The following is a 25,858-nucleotide window of genomic DNA, read 5'->3' as shown; positions in this document are numbered from 1 at the left end:
GGCACCATGGACGCCATTTTCGCCCTCAGAACTTTGATGGAGGCATACAGGGAAAAAAGGAGAGCTCTGCATGTGGCCTTTTTAGATCTGCAGAAGGCCTTTGACTGTGTGCCTCGTCAGTGTATCTGGTGGGCATTGCGATCCAAAGGGATCCCTGAGGCCTATATTGAGATTATCAGAGGCATGTACCACGATTCCGCTTCTATGGCTAGGACTGCTGTTGGCGACACTAGACCCTTCCCGATAACAGTGGGGGTTCACCAGGGCTCGGCTCTTAGTCCATTCTTATTCAATGTAGTGCTCGATACTTTCTCGGCTCACATCCAGGACCAGCCTCCATGGCTGATGATGTATGCCGACGACATAGCACTCATTGCCGAGAACCGACTGACGCTGGAGCGTAAAGTGAACCTCTGGAAGGGTACGCTTGAGAACGGCGGTCTTAAACTAAATGTGTCGAAGACAGAGTACATGGCCTGCGGGAGCCGGGACTCGAGCACCATCCTTATAGGTCCTGAGCCAGCCGTTAAGTCGGAGAAGTTCAGGTACCTTGGATCCGTTATGCACGAGTCTGGAGGCATCGATCACGATGTCCATGGCCGGATAAGCGCTGCCTGGGCCAAATGGCGGGAGGTCACTGGTGTGGTCTGCGACCGCAGAATACCGCCCAAGCTCAAGGGGCTGATATACAAGAGCATCGTCCGACCGGTTCTTTTATACGGCAGCGAATGTTGGCCAGCACCATCTCGGCACACTCAGGAGCTTCACGTCACGGAAATGAAGATGCTGAGGTGGATGTGCGGCGTAACGCGGTCTGACCGCATACGCAACACATTCATTCGAGGTAGTCTTGGAGTCCGTGACGTAGCGGATAAGCTCCAAGAGCGTCGCTCGAGATGGTTTGGCCACGTTACGCGCCGGCCTAAGAACTATGTCGGACGCAAGTGCCTTGCTATACCAGTTCCTGAGACGCGACCTCCCGGACGCCCAAGAAAGCGCTGGTTGGATGTCGTGATGCAGGACATGAGAGCCAATGCTCTAACCACCGAGGACGCAAAAGATCGTGCAAAGTGGAGTAGTTTGACTAGGAAGGCAGACCCTGGCAATAGCCGGGATTAATGCAAGGAAGAAGGAATAATCCTTTTTTACATTTATAATTAGTTCAAATTGAAAATCTTTATCTTACATGTCTTTTCACCATCAAGCAAAAGCGAAAGAAAAATTTGTTGCAATTGAAAATAACGAAAACATGAATTACTTGCCCATCTGCATTCACTTTCAGCCATACTGAATTTAAGCACTAGCTGCATCTACAGACACTCTCTAAAACGTCACAAATTCGCACTTAGCGCTAATAGTTTCATCAATATTGGTAGTGTGTCATCTTATCATAGTTTGCCATCTTGAGCACAATTCCCATATTTCAATTTTCAGGTTAAAGTTTTTCTCACTCAGAGTAAAATATCCATATAAATTAATAAAAATCTTTGATGATTGTTTGTGAATAACGTAATAAAAAATAACGTAAATATAATAAAATAACTTAAACGTAATAATGTTAATTTCAGGTGCGAGCGTTGCAAATTTTGGAAACGGTACAATTAATGGCTACTGGATATCCTCATCGAATGCGTTTCCGCGCGTTTAGCGGGCGGTACCGCGCGCTGTGGCGGCGGCCGGGGCGCGGCGGGGATGGCGCGGGCGGCGCAGTGGGCGGGGCGGGCGGCGAGTCGGGCGCGGGATGTGCGCGAGTGCTGCGCTCCGTGGCCGCCGCCGCCGCGCCGCCCGCGCCCGCCTCGCCTGCCGCCGTGCGCTGGGCGCTCGGCAAGCGCCACGTGTTCCTGAGCGAGGGCATGCGGCAGGTACTGGAGCGCATGAGGCGTGCGCGGCGCCAGGCGGCCGCGGAGCGCATACAGGCGGCGTGGCGCGCGCATCGGGCGCGCAGCGTGCGCGGCGCCTCCCGCCCCGCGCCACCCGCGCGCCGCCGCCCCGCGCCCCTCGCCGGCACCCCGCCCGAGCCCGCCGACGGTGCCAAGTGCGACACGCTGCTCGTCAAGAGGGCGTGCTCCCTCTTCGGCCTCGATCTGGTGAGAACTGTTCCGAGGAGAATCATTAACGACGATCGTTGGAGGATAACATAATAACGTCCGTTGCGGTTGCAGGAGCGTCCGCCGCCGCTGCCGCCGTCGCGCGCCTACACGGTGGCGAACGGCGTGAAGCTGGGATACCCACAGCAGCGCACGGTGGCGGCGGACTGGGACGAGGGCGGCGTGCGACTGCGCGTGGGCGACGCCGTGCTGGCGCTGGGCGCGGCGCGGCGCGGGCACGTGTCCGTGCTGGCGGCCGGCCGCACCGTGCCCGTGCCGCATGCCGTGCTGGCCCCGCCGCGCGCGCCCCGCCCTGCGCCGCCCGCGCCTCCAGCGCCCTAGACCGGCAGCACAGTGCTCGTGCCGCGCCACTCGCGCTGTAAATATATTATCTAGGTATTTGCGAGTGGAGTTCGCCGCGCACGCGCCGCAGTATTACTTTGTGTCACTTTAGTTGTAAGCATACTCATTTTTGAGTTCATAATTTACAGTAAATATATATTTACAATACTCAGTAACAGTGTATATAGAACATATTTTAAAATTGAATTTTATATAACTTTCAGCAGTCAATAAAATAGTAGTTTTATCGCGTACTACGTATTACGTACGTCACAGAGACGAAGTCTTCCTATATTGTATAACTGTATAATTTACTTAGCTACTGTAAAGTCGAATATATAGTGACGTCGCAGTAATATTTAGCTGTTTTCCTCGTATTCTGCTATAACTCCGTTACTGTTACCATTAACATACCGTTTGAGTGAGCAAAGGTCGTGACTAATGCGTTATATTATGTTTACAAGTGTCGCTCGATATTAGTATTATTATGTTTCTTCGAAGTACGAGCATATGTGATACTAATATCTGTATGTATGAATATAATACACTGCCTCTATATGCCTAACTACCTAAGTTAATTATTGTAAGCCATTAAGCATTTGTTTGTATTTGTAAACGTACTACGTACGTAATCCGCGGTGCAGTGCCGAGGGCCTCCTGCAGCCGTGGACGGCCCTCTGCAAGCTTGCCAATATGAGTCTGATACCTTTATATATTCCAGGTTTATTGTAATGATGTAGCTTAAGTTAGGTTTTAAATAAAAATATAAATTAAATATGTATAATATGTCATTTATTCACACCGCGGTGCGTCGGGGCGCCGCGCCGGGGCAGCAGTAAGTTTTCCAGTACACTTTCAAGTATGCCACAACTAGTTTTCGAACGGAGCTTGCATGCAATACACAAGCAGACATCGTTGCTTCCATCAAGTAGGTAATACAAGTCTATTCAAAGACATCCGCAACTTTCTTAATGTAAACTATAAACGAAGCGACTGACTGCAATATGTCCTCCGCCTGCAGCGCCCCAGCAGTCTGCAGCGCAGCGGCCACTACGCTTGGTTGAGTTATCACATCACAAGGGCAATCAATATAAGAGACCATAACATTTTTTGATTCTGCTTTTACCATTTTCTTCTTTTGTATAAAACAATACTTATTATAGTTGAATAGAATCTTTTAACACTATGAAATGAAGCAAACATTCTACTACATTCTAGTGTTACTCTGACACTGAGATACATCAAAATCATATATTTATGTTTAACACTATGTTCAATTATTTTTAAAATGTCAAAAAAGGACACTAGTAGTGTCCTTTGGAAAATGTTATATATATATTTATATATTTATTGTAAGAAACTATTGGAAATATTAAACAACCAAAGGGAATTATCTAGCAGTCTAATAACAATATCTGGTTCTAAAGAATTCATCGGGCAGACATCTTTTCTTTCGGTCGTCGTTGACAGCCCATTAAAGTACCAGCCAGTAAATAGAGCCGTTCTTATATAACCTCTATGGTCATTATTTCTAATAATTATATATATATATATATATATATATATATATATATATATATATATATAATTATTAGAAATAATGACCAATTAAAGTGTATATATATATATATATATATATATATATATATATACACTTTAATTTTTAATAGGAAAAATTTATCGATTTTATAATAACATCATACAAATGGATATCATATTTATTGAAAAAATATAGAGCAAGAAGCGGCAGTGTGTTTGTCTTATGTTACGGAGGTAGTTTACGTTACGACATATCTCAATGCTACACAAAATTTGGCCACGATCATTTATAATACGTAGGTACTTATAAGCTATATCAACTCTATAACATATAACATAGTATAGAAAACTCTGGAACAGCAAATACACTATACATATTACGTAGTACATACTATTAAATTATATATTTATTAGACAGAGACCCGTGTTAAGACACTCTTCTTCACATTTTATCTAATTTAACGAAAAGAGGCGGGAAAGATAAAAATAATTTAAATATAATAATTTCTCCCGATTCGTGATCGAACCTACAACCAACTCGTGTACAAATAACCGACTGTCCCATAATAGTCTCCTATTAATAAATTTATAATAATATTCCATACATACTGTCAATACTGCCTTTTAATGGTTAGTAAGCGAACACGTCTAGCGCACGTCTAACTTAGAAACATCTTATAAAAATGTAAATAGTTCAAAAATGTGAATTACACTGAAACAGAGGCACGACCACGCTCAAAGCATTTACTTGTACAAGAGAACATCAATAAGACTATGTAAGTAGTGCTCACACCAGAGGGCGGCTACAGTACATTGGGCAGTTTGGGATTCAATAGACAAATGTATAAGTTAGACACAAAATGAGGACTTTTAATTGTTTCAAAGGCTTACTCTCAGAGTTGCTTCTAGAGTTGCCTCGTGTTATGAGTATCCAGTACCTGAGGGCCGGCGCCTGCACGCCATACAATCACAGATAGATCGATTACACCCAGTAGTATACACTAAACAAAGTTTACAATGATGTTTAACTATAATATTATTATATAATAAACGTACTCTCAATGAAAGTAAACATTAAATCTAATACGATATACAGCAGCTAGTTGCACCTCCACCACCTCTCGCCCTCACCACATATCTATACATACAATACACTATACAAAACGAGTTTCTTGTTCCTGCGCACTAAATGCGAACACGGTAAATAGTTGAACATTTCAAAATATCATTCCCCCGTTACTATTAAGCATTAAAATCTCACTTATAAACTAATTTCAAACTCTCTAATATTTTAATAAATTTTCAATAATATTGAATTAGCATTTTCACTACAGGTAAAAAATCATAAATTAGAAATAAATTTGATTTTTTTTTTCTAAATATATAACAATGTAATTTGATCCCTTCGAGAGCAAATCTCGATTAAAAAGAACATATTGGAACCCGCCGGTTTATTAAACTTACAAAATATAATAAACCGTACATAGTGTATTGCGTATCATAGGTACTGACGAAGTTAGTCGCAGCATTCATAATTATTTATTTTTATACCAAAAAACTATAACTATCAATTACATACAATGGAATACCTCATCTTTAGACATGGAATACATACATATCGAGAGTTAAATTTTCACAATATGGAATTGAATAGTTTACTGCTATTATATTTTAGCTTTAAGATAATCTGAACATATTGTATATTACCATAGTTACACAATAAGTATACGAGCTCAGTAGAGATCGGCCGGATTGTAGCAACATGTGATACGAGATCTGAGGGCAGTGGTATCGTCAGCAGCAGCAGCAGCAGCGGGCCGGTCGCGCGGTAACAGTAGTCGGCAGTCGCTAGTCCCTTGCTATGGGGGTGCTGCACGCGGCGGCGGCGCCCCCCTCGCGAGGTGAGCCCGCGGGGGAGGCGAGGCAGGGGGAGGGGGCGCCGCACAGCGACGCAAACACGCAGCTGGAGGACACTTCGCGTACGCAGCGTTTTTGTTCAGCTGTAATAGATAATACTTTTGTAATGCTGGATGCTGAACAAATAAAATCATTATTATAATAACAATAAATCCGTCTACTTGAAAATAAGGAACTGAAATATTTTTGATAGCTCTGTTTTATTTTTGTTTAGTCAATTGTTTATCCCTTTTCAGTTTTTTTACGTTAACCTTAGCCTACAAATCTGATGAATTCAATGACATTTCGAATTCCCAGTTTCCTCCAAACTTTTAGACATTGCGTGTTGAATGTCGAAACTAAGCACTTCGCTTCACCTTATAGGAGCGGGAAGATTTTTTTTTTCATAAATATTGTGTGAGGATAGAACCCAGATAGAACAAAAAGACAGCGTACAATACAAATAAGGCGATCATACAGAGGGTTTATGTCAGCACCACTTTAAATAAAACCACAGTTTTCAAAAGAAACATTACAGTACAGTACAAGGTAAAACGCAATTTATTAAGGATGAGGCACGCACACCGATCCGCAGGGACACCGCCGCACACGCCTCACTCCGCAATAGAGTCGTAGGTATTGGCGATAAAGTACAAAGTTGTTTAACTGCGTCACACGAACTACTGGTAAACTGGTGGATAAACGTCTAAACTGTTGAGGTATCTTGATTAATTTCTGTAGGTACGGGTTTGAAATATTTTACCCTATATGCTGTTCCCGCAAAAGGAACAAATATATTATTATATACATCTCTATAATTATAGCTTTGTCATCTTTCAAAAGATAAGAATGCGAGGTTGACCTTGGTCGAGCTTCGAAAATACAATATCAATGACACTTGAGGAAGGACGGCCGGGAGGGCAGATATAAAGAGGTCGATGACAGTGGACAGCATGTTTAAAATGATCTTACCCACAAGATTATGCAAGTTGTCTATGACGACCTCCGTGTTGTATGTGGCGTCCACAGCGCGCTGCAGGAACGCCGTCCACGCACTGAGCTCTGCCTCCTGGAACAAGCATACAATACAAGTTATACAAGTTTCTACTTCTACTTCAACAAGGATTTATGTACACTCTGCCAATTCAGTATTACAAATAATATAAAGACATTGCGTATAAATTCTCCCTCGCATAACGATATATAATACGAATCACTAGTTACTTTAGCTCAACTAATACTCGTACAATAAGCTTTTATATGAGCACATGATTCAAGAGTCTGTAATTGAGCTAGCGGCGTGAAAAATGGCACGTTGATTGCGTTATTAGGCAAAATGGAGCAACGGTGACTAACTAAAGTAATATGATAATGACACCGCTCTCGGGGCTCTTGTCCTCTTGACACCGCAGAGGAAAGGCCTGGCCATTACCATTAGACCAAATTTAATTCATGTATCAATCGATGTATACTCACGTCGATACCTAGGGCCGGCGGTCGGTGCACGGCACCCACTGGACTGGGACTGACAAATACAAATTGCTGGCGACCTTTGACGACACAGTAACTGCGCGCGGCGTAAATGTGGTCTACTATGGTCCGCCTTCACGCTACGGTATATGTTCGTGTGTTATTGCTAATTCTTTATTGTCCTATATCATTTATTTTATGCATTTTTAACCGATTTTAAAAAAAAGGAGGAGGTTCTGAATTCGTCGGACTCTTTTTTTATTTTTTTTTATGTATGCTCACCAAATTCAAAATATTCTTTATTCAAATAGGCAATTATTATAGGCACTTTTGAATCGTCGAATGAACATATGAACAAAAAGCTACCACCGGTTCGGAAGGCAGTTCTGCTGAGAAGAGCCGGCAAGAAACTCAACAGTTGCTCTTTTCAAAATCAATGGTACAATCTGTTACATTAGCGCCAGCTGCCAAGCTATCCTGCATTACTTTCAATAGACAATAATTCCATACATGCATATCCTCTAAATATTCTTGAACAGCTTTACTGGTTAGAATTTTTTTTACAGGTATTTTAAATTTTTGTAGTGGCAAACTAAGAATACACTGCGGAATTTTATTATATACACGTATACTCAAACCTATAAAGGATTTATTAACTTTTTGGAGACGAAAACTTGGTGTAACAAGCTTATCTTTATTTCTCGTTCCTATCGTATGACTGTCACTCTTTTTGCTATGACAATGTATATTTTGAAGACTCGATTTATTACTACTCGAGAATCGATTTGAATAATTCTTTTTATGTTTGAAAGAGTATATCTCACAGGTAGTCCCATGGTGACCATATCAAAATCTGATAATGGGATCCTGGAGAAATCGAGGGAACTCTTTAATTTTTTTAGGCACACTAACAAGGATTAGGGTATTTTTTAATGACGTGTGTGTATGCTTTCGGAAAGCTCATTTGATGACGTGGAACTGATGACGAAGACCACATATGCCCTAAGTAGTTGTAAACCCTACTTACTTTGCGGATAGAATTGTTGACAACAATCCTACTACAATATCAAATTACTAAGCCTGTTTGTTTTACTTGGCACCGACTTCAAAAAGATAAAATGTTTCTTTAATTATTTTTGTTTAACAAAATCAAAGTACTTTGTGCTTTATGTTAAGTAAATCTATTATGTTAAGTAAATCTTCTTCCTTTATTGCTTAAAGTCGATTTGTTTATACTATAGTTAGGAAATGCTTAAAAGTAACTTTCATATATTGATTCCAATGATTCCGTAACATGTTAGTGTGCGTAGTGTGACCAATATAAAGATGACGCCTATCAAATTTAAACATCCGATGAATCCATCCTTCGCGCCACGCAAACATGTAGTCAGGGCTTCATAACAATAAGTCCAGGCTAGAAGTCTCGTATGTACACGCAAGATGAAGATACGCTACTGAATGAAATATTCATAGGTTACGAACAAGCCGGCTTGAATATCAACGTTGTAACTGAGGCAGAGCCTGTAAGAACAGGGACGCAGGCTAATCTGAAGTTAGCTTCCTAGCTGAGGGCGAAAATTTCAGGCACTACTGGCCAAATTGAGACGTTATTTTTGTGTTGGCGGCAAGGAGATGAAAACGGGTGTCAGAATTCTAATAGGAAAGTCGTTCAACGTCGGATGGACGCAATCGACGCCGGCTGGCACTAATTCAATAAATATAAAAGGCAAGAAGGCAACATCTAGTTTTTGAAACGCAGGTGCAGTTGCAATACTAGACTGATGCGTCGTGTTTTTATGGGGACAACAACTTCCCCGAGATAACCGCTAAGCACGCAAATACTTAGCATAACAACTCCTAACCAACACAGAGGAATTGCAAATTAATAACATAAAAGACTTAATTGTCAATTGATTTTTACATTGTGACATTACGCGCCTGGAACAAAATATTTTGATATCAATTAGTTTTACATTAACTAAGGGATAAACATATTTGTAGAAAAATATATATTATATACCAATATTAAAATGCTGAAGAGTTGTTGAATAGAACGTTTGGTTGAACGCACTAATCTAAGGAATTACTGGTTCTAATCGTAAAAATATTTTAGTTCTCTACAGTCCATTCATCGAGAATGTCTATAGGCTTTATTGAACTATAATATCAAACAACTTTCACTTGATGATGCAAGTTGCATGGCCGGCTCCTGTCGAGCTGGATGCATAGCCGCCACGTAACGGTGAAAATTAGGTCAGAGTCGGAGCAAGGTCAAGTACCACCGAACTGTGTCGCGCGGGCCCCCCCCCCCCCTTCCCACCTTGCTAGGGATATGTTTCTAATTAAGTGAACATAACAAACTGCAACTGTCATACATACATGATACAGTCGGCATTTTATAAAATCTACAAGTACATTTTTGCCAATTTGCGAGAAGTGGACAGTATTGACCTTTTAATTAACCCTCGGCTCTACGCGCGTCTCATATTGTAAATTAAGTGCCCACACCTTCGCAAGTCAGCACGAACATGGAATGACCTATGCATTATAAGACCACCTTGCATATTTTAAGGTACAAAAGTTGTACACATATTAAAATATTATTTGGCAATACTACACCAAATCACGTGAATATTGGCTACTTTGCTTTGGAGGAGGCTTTTACTTGTAGGGGGGTTCTTGCAACAAAAAAAAATATTACCTTTTCTTTTCTTATATTATAATTAACCCTAAAAATTAAAATTATACAAACAAATAAATATTAATCCTTATCTAATATAATATGTAATGCATGTGGTACATCTACATCTATGCAGCGACCCTTACGTCCACCTCTCTCATTTAAATATAAGACCCACGTAAATTGTCTTTCTTTAAATCCTACATCTATTATACGATGTTGTTTAAATAAAACATATACTTATAATAAAAGATAAGAATAAAACAATATCTGCATATAGTAAAATATTTGAATACTTTGTTTTACAACGCGCGCACAACAAAGGTGCGTCGAACAGATAAGCAAGTAGTCCAGTGGCGACCCACTTCCCTTTATCGGGGGCCGGTTGCGCCGCGATCTACTAAACAATTACATAATCTAATGTTGTTAACAGCGCCAAAGTAAGAATCTTAACTCCACAATGGTATGACAAAAAGGGTAGATGTAGGTGAAAAAGACTATAAAACCAGTGGAATTGTGTTAGTCGGGAACAGTGACGCTAGTCGCGTTAGTCTTGCGTCTGTGAATGTTTTTGTACTTACATATATTAAACTATTTGATGGCGTTCCTGATTATTATTTCATTATTTAAAGCCTACTATAGACGACCAGTCGTTCTAGAGATGTGGGGTGTGTGGGCGGCAAGCGACCGTCCGCAATTATACACCAACAAACTCCCATATGTGACTGACTGACTCTCATTTCTGCATAGATCACCAATTCTTTCCTAATACTAAACAATCACTTTTTGAATCTTAGTCCGTATAAAAATTATTAATATATTTACAAAATTATTATTTAGAGCCGTTGTAAGGGTATCAGTCTTGAGGATATATTTTGAGGCCGTCGAGGCGCAGAGGCACAAAGGTGTGCGAGACGGTTGTGAGTTCGATCCCCACAAAAGGGGAATGAATTACTAATATTTTCATTTTTTCGTCCTGGCACTAAGGCACCCCGGCGTGGAGTTCCGTCACTCAACACGCAATGCCTCCAAAAATTAGGCGGAAAGCGGGGAACGGAGTATCTTAGCACTAGGTTCCCTTTGCCTACAGCTGTTGCTGCTATATACGGGATAGAGCGTGAAGCTGAAAGAGAATTTTAAAGAGAACAATATTATTATTGCAAATATGAGCTACCTAAAATATTTTTTAAGGCTAAAATAATATATCTAGTAGCTGTAAAACCTGTACAGCGTAAACATTTTTGGGTACTCAAATTGAGAAGAATTTTTCGAATAGATAGATCTATAATATCTATAATATTATATTAATGAGATCTCGAGCAGTCACACGATGGACGCGAGGGCGGTGCGTCCTGCGCTTTCTCTGCGATTAGCGAACAATGCCCGCCGCCCGCCGCCCCACGCCCCACACCCGCGCCCACTTACATTAGAAAGCTAATTTCCGTTTATATGCAAATCCCATGCACGAGATATTAAAATTGGCTTCATATTTTATAGTGCCGGTGTACTTTTACCGCGCTCTGGCAGACCGAGGCGACAGGCGCACAATGGCAACATTTCCCGAGTGACTGGTAATGGAGATTTCACTTACAAGTCATACTATTTCCTCCTAATGCACACGATGACGATGTGCAACAAACACGCTTCAGTCGGATTATAGTGCATCTATATTGAATCACTGAATACCATCCTCCAAACCGTAATATTTTATTGTTACAAAGAATAGGTACTTTTATAAAGATTAAGGCTTAAACACAATCGTTTTAATTGTATTTTAAATGACCCCTAGAATGACCCGATCAAAATAAGTAGTGCGAAGTGATTGATGCCACTACTGCGGGGTCGCTGACCCGCCGCGCCACGTGCTACTTGAGGACCGTGTTATCATCAGATTATCTGAATATACTTAGTAATGGTTGGGATGCTATTTATTTACAGACCCATGAGATAAAATGTAAACATATCAAAAAAATGTTATTTTATAGCGATTGATGGAGTATTTTATATATTACGCTGATAGCACTGTAAGTTATATTATTGAACGATATCTATAGAACTTGTTAGTTAATAATTATTATGATTTAAATTTGTGGATATCAATGAAATTATTTTTATATTACATTTTAAAATTTTATAAAATTTAAAGTGAAAAGATGCAAATACATTATTCAAAAAATAAGATATTTTTCTTATTTAAAGCAAGGAACATTGTAAACATCAAATTTAAAATCTAAAAATGTTTCTATTCACCCACCATTTTCTTAATTTTTAAATATTTGACATTTAAAGACACCCAAAAGCCAACTTGTTCTCAAGCTTGGGACGCATTTTAATAATATAAAAATAACCTACTATAATAGTTAGTTAGTTTATTTATTATAAAAAGAATTGCATTACCTGTGCTATAAAATATTATTTATAAATTATTGAGCACAGGTAATGCTAACATTTTACGTTAAAATGTGAACGTTTGCCATCAGTCAAATTATAACCACCATAACCACCATTGTCGGTCAAAGTGTTGATAACTTGATAAGACAAACTACGAACTTTATATCCTACATGCCATATATCTTTAAGATCTACATATCTGTTTAGATCCTTAGTTGTTTATGCCATATTACTTTATTGTGTGAAGGTGGTGACGCATGCATACACGTCTTGACGAATCCAGCAAATAGCTTAACTCAAATCGCCTGTATTTCGAAATAATTTAATTTAGATGCGTCATACGTATAAAAATGTTGGCTAGACGTCTCGCCCCCAGTCGTGTGCTGGCAGCTCCTCGAGTGCCAGCTCTTGGCAGCTCTTGGTCGCCGAGGGTTCAACGACATGAAGGAAACAAATAAGTTTCTGATACTTAAACTTCAAATAAACATGAGAATATGTTATCTTGACAGCCAACAAAATAATACCTTGAAATCCATTGATTCACATATTTATTTTATATCATGCCTTTAATTGTCTAATGATAAAAAATAGTTTAAATTAATACAAATATATTGATATATTAGATACATTAAGTGAAAATTTTACGGTATATCCGTAAAATATGTTTGACATCACAACCAATGATTTTTAGGTCAACTTCTAGTGTCAATTAATTAGCAGCATAGAATTAGCTCATATGAAGTGCGGGTCGTGTCATGTGTCAATGTCATCACGAGGCGGCGGCGGCGGCGGCTAGTGACACATGTCACGTGTAAACGCTGTAATTGCCGTCTTCCTAATTGCCATGCCATGAGATTTTATCGCTCGCCCCCCAAACGGGACACTCGCCACGGTAAAATATCTATCGTAGGGGGGCAGCGGGTAGACCGCCAGACATGTCAATAAATACCGTAATAACATACAGTAACCTAACGTTTTTCTGTTCCTCTACTGTACCTCATCGCAACGTAACAATCTAATTTATTTACATTCTCTTGTAGAAGTGGATACTTCTGACGTTCTATCACCGTTAAGTATCTATATTATAGGTATAGGTCGGTGCAGACGTGTGAGCAACACGGTTAATCGTAATGAAATGCAATTATACAAAAGAGGACGAGCTCTAATCTAAGTAATCTAGGAAATGAAAAATAACTGGGTTTTACATTAGCTTTACAAATGTATATATATATGGACAAGGCACACGAGCGTTCGGGTCACGTGATGGTAAGTGATCACTGCCACCCACAGCCCCGTGCAACACCACAGGAGTTAAAGGTGCGTTGCCGGCCGACAAGGTGGAGATAGGCGCGCTTTTTGAAGGTGCCCATGTCATATCGACCTGGACACACTGCCGCGAGTAGGCCATTCCACAGTTCCGTGGCGCGTGGAAGGAAGTTCCTACGAAACCGTAGAGTGGTGGAGTACCACGTATACAGATGGGGTGGATGATATTTTAGCTTGTGACGTACTGTGCAGGTAACAGGTCAAACAATTGTTCAGAACACTCCACATGATAAATAAAGTAGATTTGACAAAGCTCTTTTATTAAATATTGTCATTGCTCATTGTTTTTTATAGAAGAACCTAGAATCTTGCTACGCGAGAGGGAACATTTATTACAATTAAGTCAAACGACAGTTTAATACTAAGAAGTACTTTTTTCAATTCCAGGACAAACAATTTTATGGTTTAATTGAAAATTAGCTAAATTAAGGGCACAAATTTTGTCCAAAATCATGACTCACTAAGTACATACGAGTAGTTAGCTAGTACTCTGACCAGCGGCGGGCAAATGGTAATGTCAGGCCGTAGAGAAGAAGGTACCTATCTAGTATCTAAAGTTCAATCTAGGCAGTTGACCGGCACTGAGTCATAAAGCCTGGCCCTGCCGGCTACCTGGCACCTGGCAGGCCGGTAATAGCTGTCAGCCGGCGCGTTGAACCCCGCCGCGCGCCGTGGCAACATTGCCTATATCCAATAACGTTCATAAAGGCTACATTGTAGCAATCGCTTTTGTAAAACGTAAGGCAATTGTGATTTAATTAACATTTTGTATAGTATAAAGTAAGTTTATGTTGTTCTTTAAGAGTAACATCGTATATTGATGCCACCTTTAATCTGTACGGCAACTTAAGTAGGTGCTACAAAAAACTCGGCGTTATAGAGTATTGTCGCCAGCCTCGGCGCAGAGCTCCGAGCCAACGACCGTAAGCCAATTATATCGGCAAAACAATGTACACTTCCGCCTGTTGTCTTTAATGTGTATTACGTAGACACGTTTATATGTGTCTAACAATTAACTTTATTTTACCTTGTGGTACAGAAAATGAGAATAATCTCATTTGATTTACCCCACTAAATAAATATATTAAATGAATATACACTTGACTATGGCCGTTACGAACCTGTTGCTAAATGGACATTATAAATTAATAAACAGAACGAAAAATAAACAGTTGCGAACACTCCTAGAATACATTTATTTATCAGTTTCACGCTATAATCCCGCCCACAGCAGGGTAGGAAGAGGGAACCTAGTGTTAAGACATTCCGTTCCCCACTTTCTGCCGAATTCTGGAGGCATTGCATGTTAAGTGGCAGAGCTCAATGCCGATAAATATTTCACTTCCTCGAGTTGGATCGAACCCACAACCGTCGCGTACAGTCTGCTGCGCTACGACGGCCTACATACGAGTATAGACGCCGCCGTTAAAGATTGCAAACAACATTGAATGGTGGGAATGTTTAACAATACAAGTCACTGCTGCGCCAAAAAAAACTAGTTCCTGCCATTTTTCAATTGGTTTTCAAGCAAGCAAAATGAACGTATGTGACGAAAAATTTGGTATATTTTAAAGTTTTATTACAAAAAAGGTTAAAATGCGACGAACGAACGCCGCGAATGAAATGGAATGGAATGAATGAATGGTTTACCGACCTAATGCGTTACTAACACGACTATCACTAATGTGGTTCAAGCCACATTCAAGTCTGGACGCCCTGTCACAGAAACAATCAGTGTCATCTTTAAGAAGTGCTTTAAGAAAGATGTATTGATGCATCCTCCGTATAGCCCTGACCTTGCTCCAACAGATTTCTACCTGTTTTAGTCATCGCAGAACTCTTTAGGAAGCATAAAGCTAACCTCAAAAGAACACTGCTAAAACTACCTGTCACATTTTTTAATCAAAAAACTCAAAATTTCTACAGGAATGGGATCATGGCACTTCCCATAAGATGGCAACAAGTCATCGATCAAAACGTATTATACATATACAATATTATACATACACAATACATATTATACCTACATAAAATACTTTTTGCCCCGACCTATTACATATTATATATTACGTATTCACAGCTTCGGTTCACAGCTACGACTTAAGTTTAGTATAGTTTTGTAATCACCTTATTTAAATATGAACGTTTAATAAAGATCATATTTGAAAAAATAGTTTTAAAAGAAATCGCAGTGACATTTACAGAGTGTTGTTGTCAGCACCACTTCAATTGATACCACATTTGTAACTACTCTATAAAAAATTAATACAATTAATTATTTTTTTTTTCCCAAAAATGAAAGTTTTTTTTTTTCAAAATAAATAATAAAATTATCGTTGAAAAATAAAACGCCATTTGTTAAGGACGACGCACGCACACCTATCCGCAGGGACACCGCCGCACACGCCTCATTCCGAAATAGAGTCGTAGGTATTGGCGATAAAGTTCAAAGTTGTTTAACTGCGTCACACGAAGTACTGGACTGGTATGGGGGCCTACTATGATTGACAATTAAACTTTTCATTACATATGTTCGGTATTATCATAAATACTACGATAACTTACTTAGTGTCCTAGACCTAACATTTACGCAAGTCAGTGTCTGACAGTGACGATTACATATTAGTAAAAAGATATCCAAATCGCACGCATATGGCAGCGTAGGCAGACGTAACCTACTGTTAAAACGCTCCACTCCCCACTTTTTTGGCGGAACTCAACGCTGGGCTATTGCTTTGGTACCAGAGCGAACAAATCAAATATGAATAACTAATATTTTATTCCCTCCCGTGGGGATCGAATCCACAACCGTCACGTTACAGTCACGAACTTGTGCCCTGCGCCACGACGGCGTACTTATTAGTAGGTATTTTTATAACCACAGAACAAGGGGTACCCTTGTTTCTCAATATCGTTTCGTCTTAAATATAAACAAAGGTCAATACGCACCATTTTAGCCACCATAGTATCCATTTGCGGCTGATGAGCAGCAGTCAGCAGGTGTCGTATCCTCGACGCATTATCTACACACTGTGCCATGCAACGCTGCAGTGCTGCTGCTTGTCGCACCAGTGCCGCTGACAGCGGGACAGAGTCCGAACCCGAGCTCGAGGCCCCACTTGTAGATGCGTTCCGGAGTACTGATTCGAGGACATGTGCATGTTGTGATACATAGTCCAGGCATCGGCGAAGTTCTACAGCTTCGCGTTGCTGACGATCTGTGGTGATATTGAAAGTATTACATTCCACTATGGCAGGGTTCACAGAGGGACATTGTATGATATGCAGCAGAACTCTACACTGTGTTTTGTCTTTTATTGTTACAGAACTAAGAAATGACAATAATTTACGATCAAATGCCGTGCCCTTGCACTATAACGGACCCTTATATGTATATTTCTAATCTAATCTAGCTTTACGCTGTATTCCTAGCGGCGTAGTGAGAAAGAACAGAGCGCCAAAAGCCACGGTCTCTGCATACCTTTTTCGCCTCGTCCACTGTCATCAACTTCTTCATACATACTCTCCGGGAGGTCCTCATGCTTTTTACGTGACCCTCCTCCAGTATCTTTGATACTGTGTTTTCGAAGGTCAACAGAGTTCTACCCCTCCCTCCCACCGCTCACTTTTCCTTCATAAATCTTTTTTGCCATTCTTTCATCACTCATCCTTTCGACGTGCCCAAAGCAGCTGAACACGTTCTGGAAGAACGTACTTCCTCATTCTCACCATGACATCCTCGCTAATACCTACCATTCTGTGTATTCATATCTTTTCATTGCTGATTTGATCAGCTAAACTGACTTTGTATATCTTATGAAGAGGTAGCATCTCCACAATATTCATTTTTCTTTGATTCTTCTTCTGTAATGCCCCAGGTTTCGCTGAGGTATAACAGCGTCGGTACCAACACTCATCTAAATATGCAGCTGTGCTGACGTTTCGCCATCTCATCAATTAACCCTGTTACCGGCCTGTTGTCTTACTCTCATTCAGTCTTAGACCATTATTTTTACACACTTCTATCAGAATTGTGACCAAAGCTTGCAATTCGCATTCCGTTGATATAATGAGCACTGGATCATCCGTGTACAGCTGACAATTTACTCCCATATCACTTTGTTTCACTCCTAGCAGACAGCTATCCAAATACAAATTGAACAACCAAGCTGACATGGTGCATCTCTTGTTCAACTCCCGATTGGATGTCAAACCAAGATGACATGCAAAGAGACAACTCCTACTCGCACATGCAGCTTACAGCAAGGCTCATAATTCTATAAAACAACTTTTCCAAGTCTATAAAAGCACAGAAAACTTTTTGTTTAATGGAATATCTAAGAATTTTTCCATGGTGATGTGGAGGGAAAGATCTGATTCATACATCTTCCAGGTCTAAATTCTCCTTGAGCCTCCCACAACAGCTTTACGAATCTCTCTTGCATTCTTCTCGCTAATATTTCAGCATAAACTTATATATTTATTTAGTGTACTTTAAATAATGAGATAAGTTGTGTTATTTAATATACAGAAAATAAATTTTTGTATTACAAATTTAAACCATGTTTCATAAGTAAAATGTAGTCAAAAAATAGAATCTCTTTATTGACAGAATCAATAAAAATACAACCTTTAACCTGTAATAATAAAATAACAATTTTATTTTAAAACCATACAAGTAATTGTGTTCTCACATTTTTGTGTAAGTGCTGTGCTGCAAGCAAAGTAACATCTCAAAGTAATAAAAGATTTACTCACATGTTACTTCAGTTTTAATTTCACTCAGATAATTACTAATTACATCATTATCATTAAAGTAGTACATTCACATTCACATTTTTATGTACAAAATGATTATCTTCAATTTAATAATATTGAAAATTTTACTAAGAATATATAAATTCCCTAACATAAAGCAAAAATATGTTCTGCTACTTTTTAATTAAATGTGTGATTTTATAATTTTGAAAAGAAATATTTTATACTATAAGCATAAATAAATATACTACACATTTTTTTTAAATTTGTGCTTAAAAAAAAGAAATAAATCGAATAATAAAGTTGGTAAATTAAAAAAATATTTTAATTTTACTTTTCAAAAAATAATATGGTTAATATTCAAAAAATTTAAATAATAACTGTTTATTTCTGTGAACTTATTACCATGAAAATCATAAATTCTTTGGGTCCTTCTTTGATATTTTTCTTCTTGGAGTTGTCTATCAGCTTGGGCTTGTTTCTCCCGAGCTTCCAGGACCTCGAGGAATGAAGAAAAGAGAGATTTCCTTTCATTTGTGTTCGTAACGGTTTCTTGCATGTTTAATGAAATAAGATTATGATAGTTTACTTAAAATTATAATGAACTGTAGAGGAAAGAATGAAATAGTTACAGTCGAATACAGAAATAATGCGCTAACTACGAAAATGGAACTGAACGCAAATAAAAATTAATTCACACAACCACTCACACGACCAACTAACGCGGAATCAAGGAACATATACTAGCGCGAAATGAAAATTGAAAACTGACGGACTAGTTGACTACTGACAAAACAAGCGGCAGTGATTGTCAATTTGTGGAAAATCAAAATATACGTTAGGAATCAAAATTGCCAGCTATAACATAAAGTTAAATTTCCTAACTGGTAATAAACAATAAATATAAATATTGTAAGGTATGGTAGCAAATGTCAGAAGAAGAGAAAGGAACAAAACGAAACAAGTTCATTTTACTCGAATTAGAAAAAGAAATAGGACTTAAAAAATATAATAAAAAGGCATTTTTAGTTTTTTATAATTATTATAATTAGTATTATTAAATTATTTAAAATTTTAAATGCATTTTCATATTTTTTCTTAATTTAATGAATAACTTCCATTATACATACCAATTAATTACGGAATACGATATTATGAGTTGGCGATTTAATTATACATATTAGAGCAAAATAATATGTTGTCAACTCATCATAGAGAACAGACTTACCATGAGTGTTGAAAATTGAACAATTGCAAGCGATTCTGTCAATCACTGGGTGGCTGTCAAACATTCTGCTTTAGTGCTTTAAAACATTAAATAAATTATTATCCAACTTTAATTAAAATGGCTCGCGAAAGCAGCGCAGGATTTGATAGACATATTACTATTTTCTCTCCTGAAGGCAGATTATATCAAGTTGGTTAGTGTACTGTTAATTTATTCAATAACCATAACATAAAACTTTAATTATTTCTATACTTCGTGAAGTTGTACACCTTTCGAATAGTGACAGTATGTAATGTTTGAATATACATATTTTCAGAATATGCATTAAAAGCTATTAACCAAGGAGGCCTCACGTCGGTAGCTCTAAGAGGCGCCGACACGGCAGTAGTGGCGGCCCAGCGCAAGGTCCCTGACCGCCTCTTGGATCCAGCTTCTGTCACACATCTGTTCCGACTGACTGACCACATAGGTTGCGTGATGACTGGCATGACTGGTAAGAACTGCTGGATTTTATACTTCAATGTATTGTTCTTTATACCAATAAATCCATGATAAATACCAATTTGATACAATCTAATCATAAACATTGAAAAAGTTAAGTCAAAATTTGAAAGCAATAAATAATATAATGAAATAAAATATAACATAAGAAAAAACATCAAATTATTGCTTTCTACCTTAATAATTTTTTATGTTAATTATTTGCTTTTATTTTGTTTAAAACTAAAAGGGCATAAATTGAAATCTGTAAGTATAATCAGCTTGAATTTTTAAAAGATAAGTGCCCCTAGGTGTCTGTTACACAGGGGTGGAAAATGGAAATAAGGAAAAGCTTCTCAATGAGTTATGTGTTTTACAATGTGACTGTTTTACTTTTTTAATACTTACAAAAACATATTGTGACAAATTAATCGATATATCTGTATTATATTAAACTTCAAATATTTTATCCTTACAACACATACAATATTTTCGACAAGGATGTCTTATATATAAGACCTATACTGTTAAGATTAATTTCTTTTGCAATGACTATTTAGTTGCTCTTCATGACTTGCTGTCCTTTTTTCTTCACCTGTACATCATAGGTGTATTGAACACAGTTATTTATTATATGGCAATAATTTAATTAAATTAGACCCCTACAATTCACATTATTTATAAAATAATTAATATAAAACTTATTTCATTTACACCATGCTAAAGTCTTCTTATGTATTTTCTCAACATTGTTTATATGAATTTTTTGTCCTATATTTCTTTCATTTACCACTCAATCTCATATAAAAATCAATTTATTATAGACCCAAAAAATATCACTTTCATTATGTGGAGATACTTTCAGTTTTTGTGATTATATACATGAGAAGTCAGGTAAACACTATCTATCTATCAGGTAAAAACAAATGCTATTCTTTTAGTTATAGGTATTCTAGGTATTCCAAATAAGTAAAGAAAGCCCACTGAGTAAATGAGTATCAAAATTTTGAAACAAGTGATGAAAGAATATACTGTTTTTTATACTCTTGTAAATTGATGTACATCAATTTAAATTTTTTGATTCTTTTCTACAATGGATACTTATATATTTTACTTCTTTCTTAATAATTTGAATTTGAAAAACAAATAATGTTGCATAACAGTCAACTGTTGCTATTATTTTTTTTTATATTCACACGGTATTCCAGATATTGCAGAGTAGGCAGAATGAATAAAGTATTAAGACCCTTAGTTCCTCACACACTGCTTGTTGAATGTTAGAACTTGTTGTACCAAAAAAGCAAGGAAATGAAAAGATTTAATTTGGATGGGTGGAAATCAAACCCACTAATGTCGCATTTACTGTTAGATTCTTTGCTCAATTCAATTCAAATTCAAAATATTCTTTATTCAAATAAACTATAAAAGCACTTTTGAATTGTCTAATGTACATGTCAACAAAAAGCTACCACTGGTTCGGAAGGCAGTTCTGCTGAGAAGAGCCGACATTAAATTCAACAGTTGCTCTTTTCAAAGTCAATGGTATATTTTACTATTACATTAGCTGGCAGCTATCCTGCCTGACATTCAATAGACTGAACTGTAATAATACCTGCATCTATGAAAACATCTCGCAGAGAATCTCGAGCTCTTAGATTATAAATATGCTCTTTTTTGGAGAATAAATAAATAAATAAAAATATAATAATAAAAAATTCTTAGGTTGTTATTAATCATTATGCATGGATACACTTCTAGCGGACAGCAGGTCTCAGGTGCAAAGGGCCCGCTACGAGGCGGCCAACTGGACATACAAGTACGGCTCAGAGATCCCTGTGCACATCCTGTGCCGTCGCATCGCGGACATTTCGCAAGTGTACACACAGAACGCTGAGATGCGCCCACTTGGATGCAGTAAGTGTGTCAAAGATGCTTTGCCACATTGATACTATCATTGGGCAGTGGGCCGATATATGTAGTCTTTTACACTTTCAAACATAACATTGCACCATTGTTCGTCGCAGGCATGATGGTAATAGCATACGACAGTGAATCAGGCCCTAGCGTGTACAAGACGGACCCGTCCGGCTACTACTGCTCGTATAAGGCGGTGGCGGCGGGCTCCAAGGCCACCGACGCCAACGCCTACCTCGAGAAGAAGCTGAAGAAGAGAGCCGACCTCAACCATGACGACGTGGTGCAGCTCGCCGTCGCCTGCCTCTCGCAGGTGCTTTCTGTGGACTTCAAGGCGTCAGAGATTGAAGTCGGGGTTGCGTCTAAAGCCGATCCTAAGTTCAGGTAACTATTTTACTTAAATTCTTGTTTTGAATAATGCAAAGCTGCTTTACGCTGTAACCCGCATACAGCAGGTCCAGGCAGACGGAAAATACTTATTGCTAATAAGGTGTCGACGTTGCATGTTGGTTGACGGATCTCAACGCCGCAAGTTTGTATAACAGAGTGAGGAAATGAAAATAATTCAAAGATAACCATTTCTTCGTCCAATAAGACATTCTCTCACGACCGTCTCGTCGTTTTAATATCATTTTCATTCAAGTTATGAAAATATATTTTCTAATACGTTTTAGAAAACATAAAAATTTGTGGGTCCGATCCCCACTCGAGGAAGTGAAATATTTATTTATGTGCCACAATGCCTCCAGAATTCGGCAGAAAGTGGGGAACCGAGTGTCTTAACACTAAGTTCTCTCTGCCTACCGTGCTGTGTGCGGAATACAGCGTGACGCTGATTTAATTTTTTAAATTTGAACGTAGGAGAGGATTTGATTTGAAATAGGATTTGAACCCGCGCCTCGTGGAGACCATCTAAGCGCTCTGCCCAACTAAGCCATACGTTTTCATGGCCTACGTCGAAATTCTTATATGCTTCTTACAACTCATTATTGCCAGCAAGATGTTTCTGTAATAAAATTTTTACAAATTTCCACTTCGGTTCCGGAGTTTTTCTGTCCTAAGTCTGGAATAACACATGATAAAAAAAAATTGATATTCTCTTCTTTTTTCAGAGTATTGACGGAGAGTGAAATAGAGAGACACCTCACTGCCATCGCTGAGAAGGATTGAGGGAATAAAAATTAATAATGCTATAATTTTTTAATAAAATATATGTCTTTGATATTGTTTTATTTATTTGTTGATATTTATAAAAGATAAGTCTAAAGAATATTTTAAAGGATTTCTCTTAAAATATATTTAATATAAAATAAAACAGTGCATTAATGTCATAACTTATACTACACTATACTTCACCTAATAAGATACTAAACAAAACAAAGAATAATGTCACACGTTGAGGGGTTCGCCGAAGTGTGACACGAGGAGTTTTACCCTTGGAGTTTGTGTGACATGGAGAAATAACAAAATAACAGAGGTCACACTAAGTAGGTGGCTAGGACTGGGGAGGGGTCAAAAATGCATTCATGTCACGTAATTTGAATGGCCTATAAGAGCATCGCAAGAACAACGTTCCAGCACGCGAGTACGCAATGCAGGGGCTCTTTATGAAACCTAAGAATTTAATTACATAATTATATACTAGAATAAAATAAACATTAAATGTCTGTGAGGAGTGTGTCGTCGTCGGTGCCGTTAAGGGGGGACGTCGGCACGAGCGCGCGCGGGACCTCCGGCACACTGGCCGCCAGCGCCCGCACACTGCAACAAAAGGCCAGCCCCAGCGCCGGCGCCTCGTAGCGGCGATGCCGGCGCAGCGACCGCGCCCACCGCACGCGACCGCACATACTCTCGCAGAACACCGACTCGCGGATCTCGCTCACTGCCACCAGTGGGTCGTTGAGTACCACCAGCGCCATGCTACGCCCCGACGACCGCTCTCGCACTATCGTCCAGAAGTACTTGGGTACCGGGAACCGCCCCGCGAACACCAGCTCGCGACGTCCGTCGTCCACCCGCACCCCCGCGGCGCCATGCGTGCCTGCGTACACGTCCAGCACGCGTGGCGCGGCGGCGCGCAGCACGCCCGCCACGTCTCGCTGCACGTGCGCCAGGTTCCCGCCCGCCACGGCGCTCCACGCCGCCACCTTGTTCGACGGCAACTCCGCCACGCGCGCGTTCTGGTCCTCGAAGTACGCCGCGGCTAGCAGGTGCGCGCCGGTCAGAGTGTGTCCGGCCAGTGCCACGTCGTCGTGCCGCAACAGCTCGCGCAGGCGCCTGTTGAGGCGCACGTCGTCGGACAGGTGGCGGTCTACGTCGGCGGTAGTCCTGGAGTCGAGCATGGCGTTGAGGTTGCCGAGCAGCGACAGCGGCGCGCCGGCGTGGTGGTGCGCGGCAGCGGGCAGCGCGTTGCCGGGCGCGGTGGCGACACGCGCGAAGGCGGCGCGGCCGCGGTCCTCGTCGTAGCAGAGCTGCGCGATGTGGCGGGCGGCGGCGGCCTCGCGCAGGTGGTAGGCGCGGCCCTGCAGTGGCGGCGCACAGTGCGGCGCAGCGTGCAGCACGTCCTCGAACACGTCCTCCTGACAGCCCAGCTGCAGCAGGGTTAGCAGGCGCTGGTCGTGTGCGGCGCGGTAGCGGCCCGCCTCGCAGCGCGCGCTCAGCTCAGCGTGCAGCGGGTAGGCGAGCAGGCGGCCGGCGCCGCAGGACAAGCGCAGCTCGTGCGCGTGCTGGACGCGCACACGGCCGCCGGCGGCGCGGTGTGACGTCACCAGGGGCATGTGCTCTGGGAGGCACTCCGCACACTGCAGCTCGATCACGCACTCCGTCGCTGTGCAATACAGTAGTAGGTTTATTATATTCTAAAGGCATTGCGTGTTGAGTGGCGAAAGTCACTACACTATTTAATATTTCATTTCCTCGAGTGGGAACGGAACCCGCAACGTATCGCGCTTACAGTTACACTTTGTGCTCCTGCGCCACGACTTGCCTTATTTTGTAGCAATAGTATCGTATACAATTACTTATATTGACATAACTTTTTTATTTATGAACCGATTGAAATAAAACAAATACTAAATGTTAAGGCAAGTTTGCTAAATACAATAGTGCAGTTAAGCCGTTTTTGAGATAAGCGTAAACCAAAGAAAACGCAAAAAAAATACAAATCAGTTTCATGTTTTGTTTCTGTTATGTTCATAAATACCAATAAAAGATTTTCTCATAGACAATATAGACAGCGATAAGTTACAGTTTTATTATATAAGTATAGATAATTATTTCGTCGTCCTGGCTCTAGCACCAAGACACTATATGGAATGTCTCTAAAATGGGAGGAGGAGGGGGCGAACGGTCTTACCATTAGAACCCTCTGCCTGCTGCGAAAAAATACATTAAAATTGTAATACTCTCTTGAATTATTATATTTTTAATTATACTCACTATCATTAGCTGCTAGAGTAGTCGTCCATCGTGTAAAAATAATCAATAGCAAACCACAATACTTCCCAATCATTGTAAATAGAACACTATACAGCGTTCGCTACGAATAGCCGCGGACGCGCACTGCGTGAGGGATTGAGGGATCGTCGGGTGGCGCGTGACCCCACGGCGCGATAACCCACGCTGGTGACACTGGAAAATAACAATATGCTCGTTTGCAAGGAGAACAAATTAACTAGGTTACTATAAAATGTAATCATTTATTTTTTATAGCATCACGCTGTACGCCACATATAAAAGCAACAAGCT

The 25,858-nt window shown here is 39.9% G+C and overlaps 4 protein-coding genes across 10 annotated transcripts in view; 2 read left to right on the top strand and 2 right to left on the bottom strand.

Annotated features, from left to right (window-relative positions):
* Positions 1-3,213, top strand: part of dachs (unconventional myosin-IXb-like dachs) — a 28,982-nt gene extending 25,769 nt beyond the window's left edge. For all 6 annotated transcript variants that reach the window (XM_085188647.1, XM_085188648.1, XM_085188646.1 and 3 more), the window contains 2 exons: positions 1,569-2,087; positions 2,163-3,213. In XM_085188647.1, the coding sequence (XP_085044773.1) occupies positions 1,569-2,087; positions 2,163-2,429 (786 nt within the window). In that variant the 3' untranslated portion in view covers positions 2,430-3,213. The remainder of the gene's footprint in view (positions 1-1,568; positions 2,088-2,162) is intronic.
* Positions 3,214-4,129: 916 nt separating this feature from the next.
* Positions 4,130-19,324, bottom strand: LOC146537974 (uncharacterized). 2 transcript variants are annotated; one of them, XM_085188644.1, is made up of 5 exons: positions 19,200-19,286; positions 17,485-17,872; positions 16,681-16,949; positions 6,837-6,933; positions 4,130-5,968 (listed from the first exon to the last, which is right to left on the bottom strand). In XM_085188644.1, exons 2-5 carry the CDS (start codon positions 17,498-17,500, stop codon positions 5,817-5,819), a joined length of 534 nt encoding a protein of 177 aa, XP_085044770.1. In that variant the 5' UTR covers positions 17,501-17,872; positions 19,200-19,286; the 3' UTR covers positions 4,130-5,816. The 2 variants fall into 2 exon arrangements, with proteins under 2 accessions (XP_085044770.1, XP_085044769.1); XM_085188643.1 differs by lacking the exon at positions 17,485-17,872 and having other exon boundaries at positions 18,895-19,324.
* A 402-nt stretch (positions 19,325-19,726) lies between these two features.
* On the top strand, positions 19,727-23,333 carry LOC146537973 (proteasome subunit alpha type-6-like). The gene is made up of 5 exons (XM_085188642.1): positions 19,727-19,910; positions 20,034-20,210; positions 21,956-22,111; positions 22,222-22,495; positions 23,224-23,333. Exons 1-5 carry the CDS (start codon positions 19,835-19,837, stop codon positions 23,279-23,281), a joined length of 741 nt encoding a protein of 246 aa, XP_085044768.1. The 5' UTR covers positions 19,727-19,834; the 3' UTR covers positions 23,282-23,333.
* On the bottom strand, positions 23,315-25,833 carry LOC146537972 (uncharacterized). Its single transcript, XM_085188640.1, has 2 exons — positions 25,550-25,833; positions 23,315-24,938 (listed from the first exon to the last, which is right to left on the bottom strand). The coding sequence occupies exons 1-2, from the start codon at positions 25,620-25,622 to the stop codon at positions 23,770-23,772; spliced, it is 1,242 nt and encodes a 413-aa protein (XP_085044766.1). The 5' UTR covers positions 25,623-25,833; the 3' UTR covers positions 23,315-23,769.
* Positions 25,834-25,858: the final 25 nt, after the last annotated feature.

The sequence above is a fragment of the Heliconius melpomene genome, chromosome 7, assembly GCF_056956725.1.
Source record: "Heliconius melpomene rosina isolate 202511_hmr_F chromosome 7, ASM5695672v1, whole genome shotgun sequence".
Lineage (NCBI taxonomy): Eukaryota > Metazoa > Arthropoda > Insecta > Lepidoptera > Nymphalidae > Heliconius > Heliconius melpomene.
This window is presented reverse-complemented; position numbering and strand designations above follow the sequence as displayed.

Coding starts and splice junctions, on each gene's coding strand:
- LOC146537974 (XM_085188643.1), bottom strand. CDS start 19,048: ATGCAAGAAACCGTTACGAACACAAATGAAAGGAAATCTCTCTTTTCT. Junction 16,950..18,894: donor AAGAATTTATGATTTTCATG/GTAATAAGTTCA, acceptor ATATCACCACAG/ATCGTCAGCAACGCGAAGCT. Junction 5,969..6,836: donor CAACTTGCATAATCTTGTGG/GTAAGATCATTT, acceptor TATCTATTACAG/CTGAACAAAAACGCTGCGTA.
- LOC146537973 (XM_085188642.1), top strand. CDS start 19,835: ATGGCTCGCGAAAGCAGCGCAGGATTTGATAGACATATTACTATTTTC. Junction 19,911..20,033: donor AGGCAGATTATATCAAGTTG/GTTAGTGTACTG, acceptor ACATATTTTCAG/AATATGCATTAAAAGCTATT. Junction 20,211..21,955: donor CGTGATGACTGGCATGACTG/GTAAGAACTGCT, acceptor ATACACTTCTAG/CGGACAGCAGGTCTCAGGTG.
- LOC146537972 (XM_085188640.1), bottom strand. CDS start 25,622: ATGATTGGGAAGTATTGTGGTTTGCTATTGATTATTTTTACACGATGG. Junction 24,939..25,549: donor TACTCTAGCAGCTAATGATA/GTGAGTATAATT, acceptor TGTATTGCACAG/CGACGGAGTGCGTGATCGAG.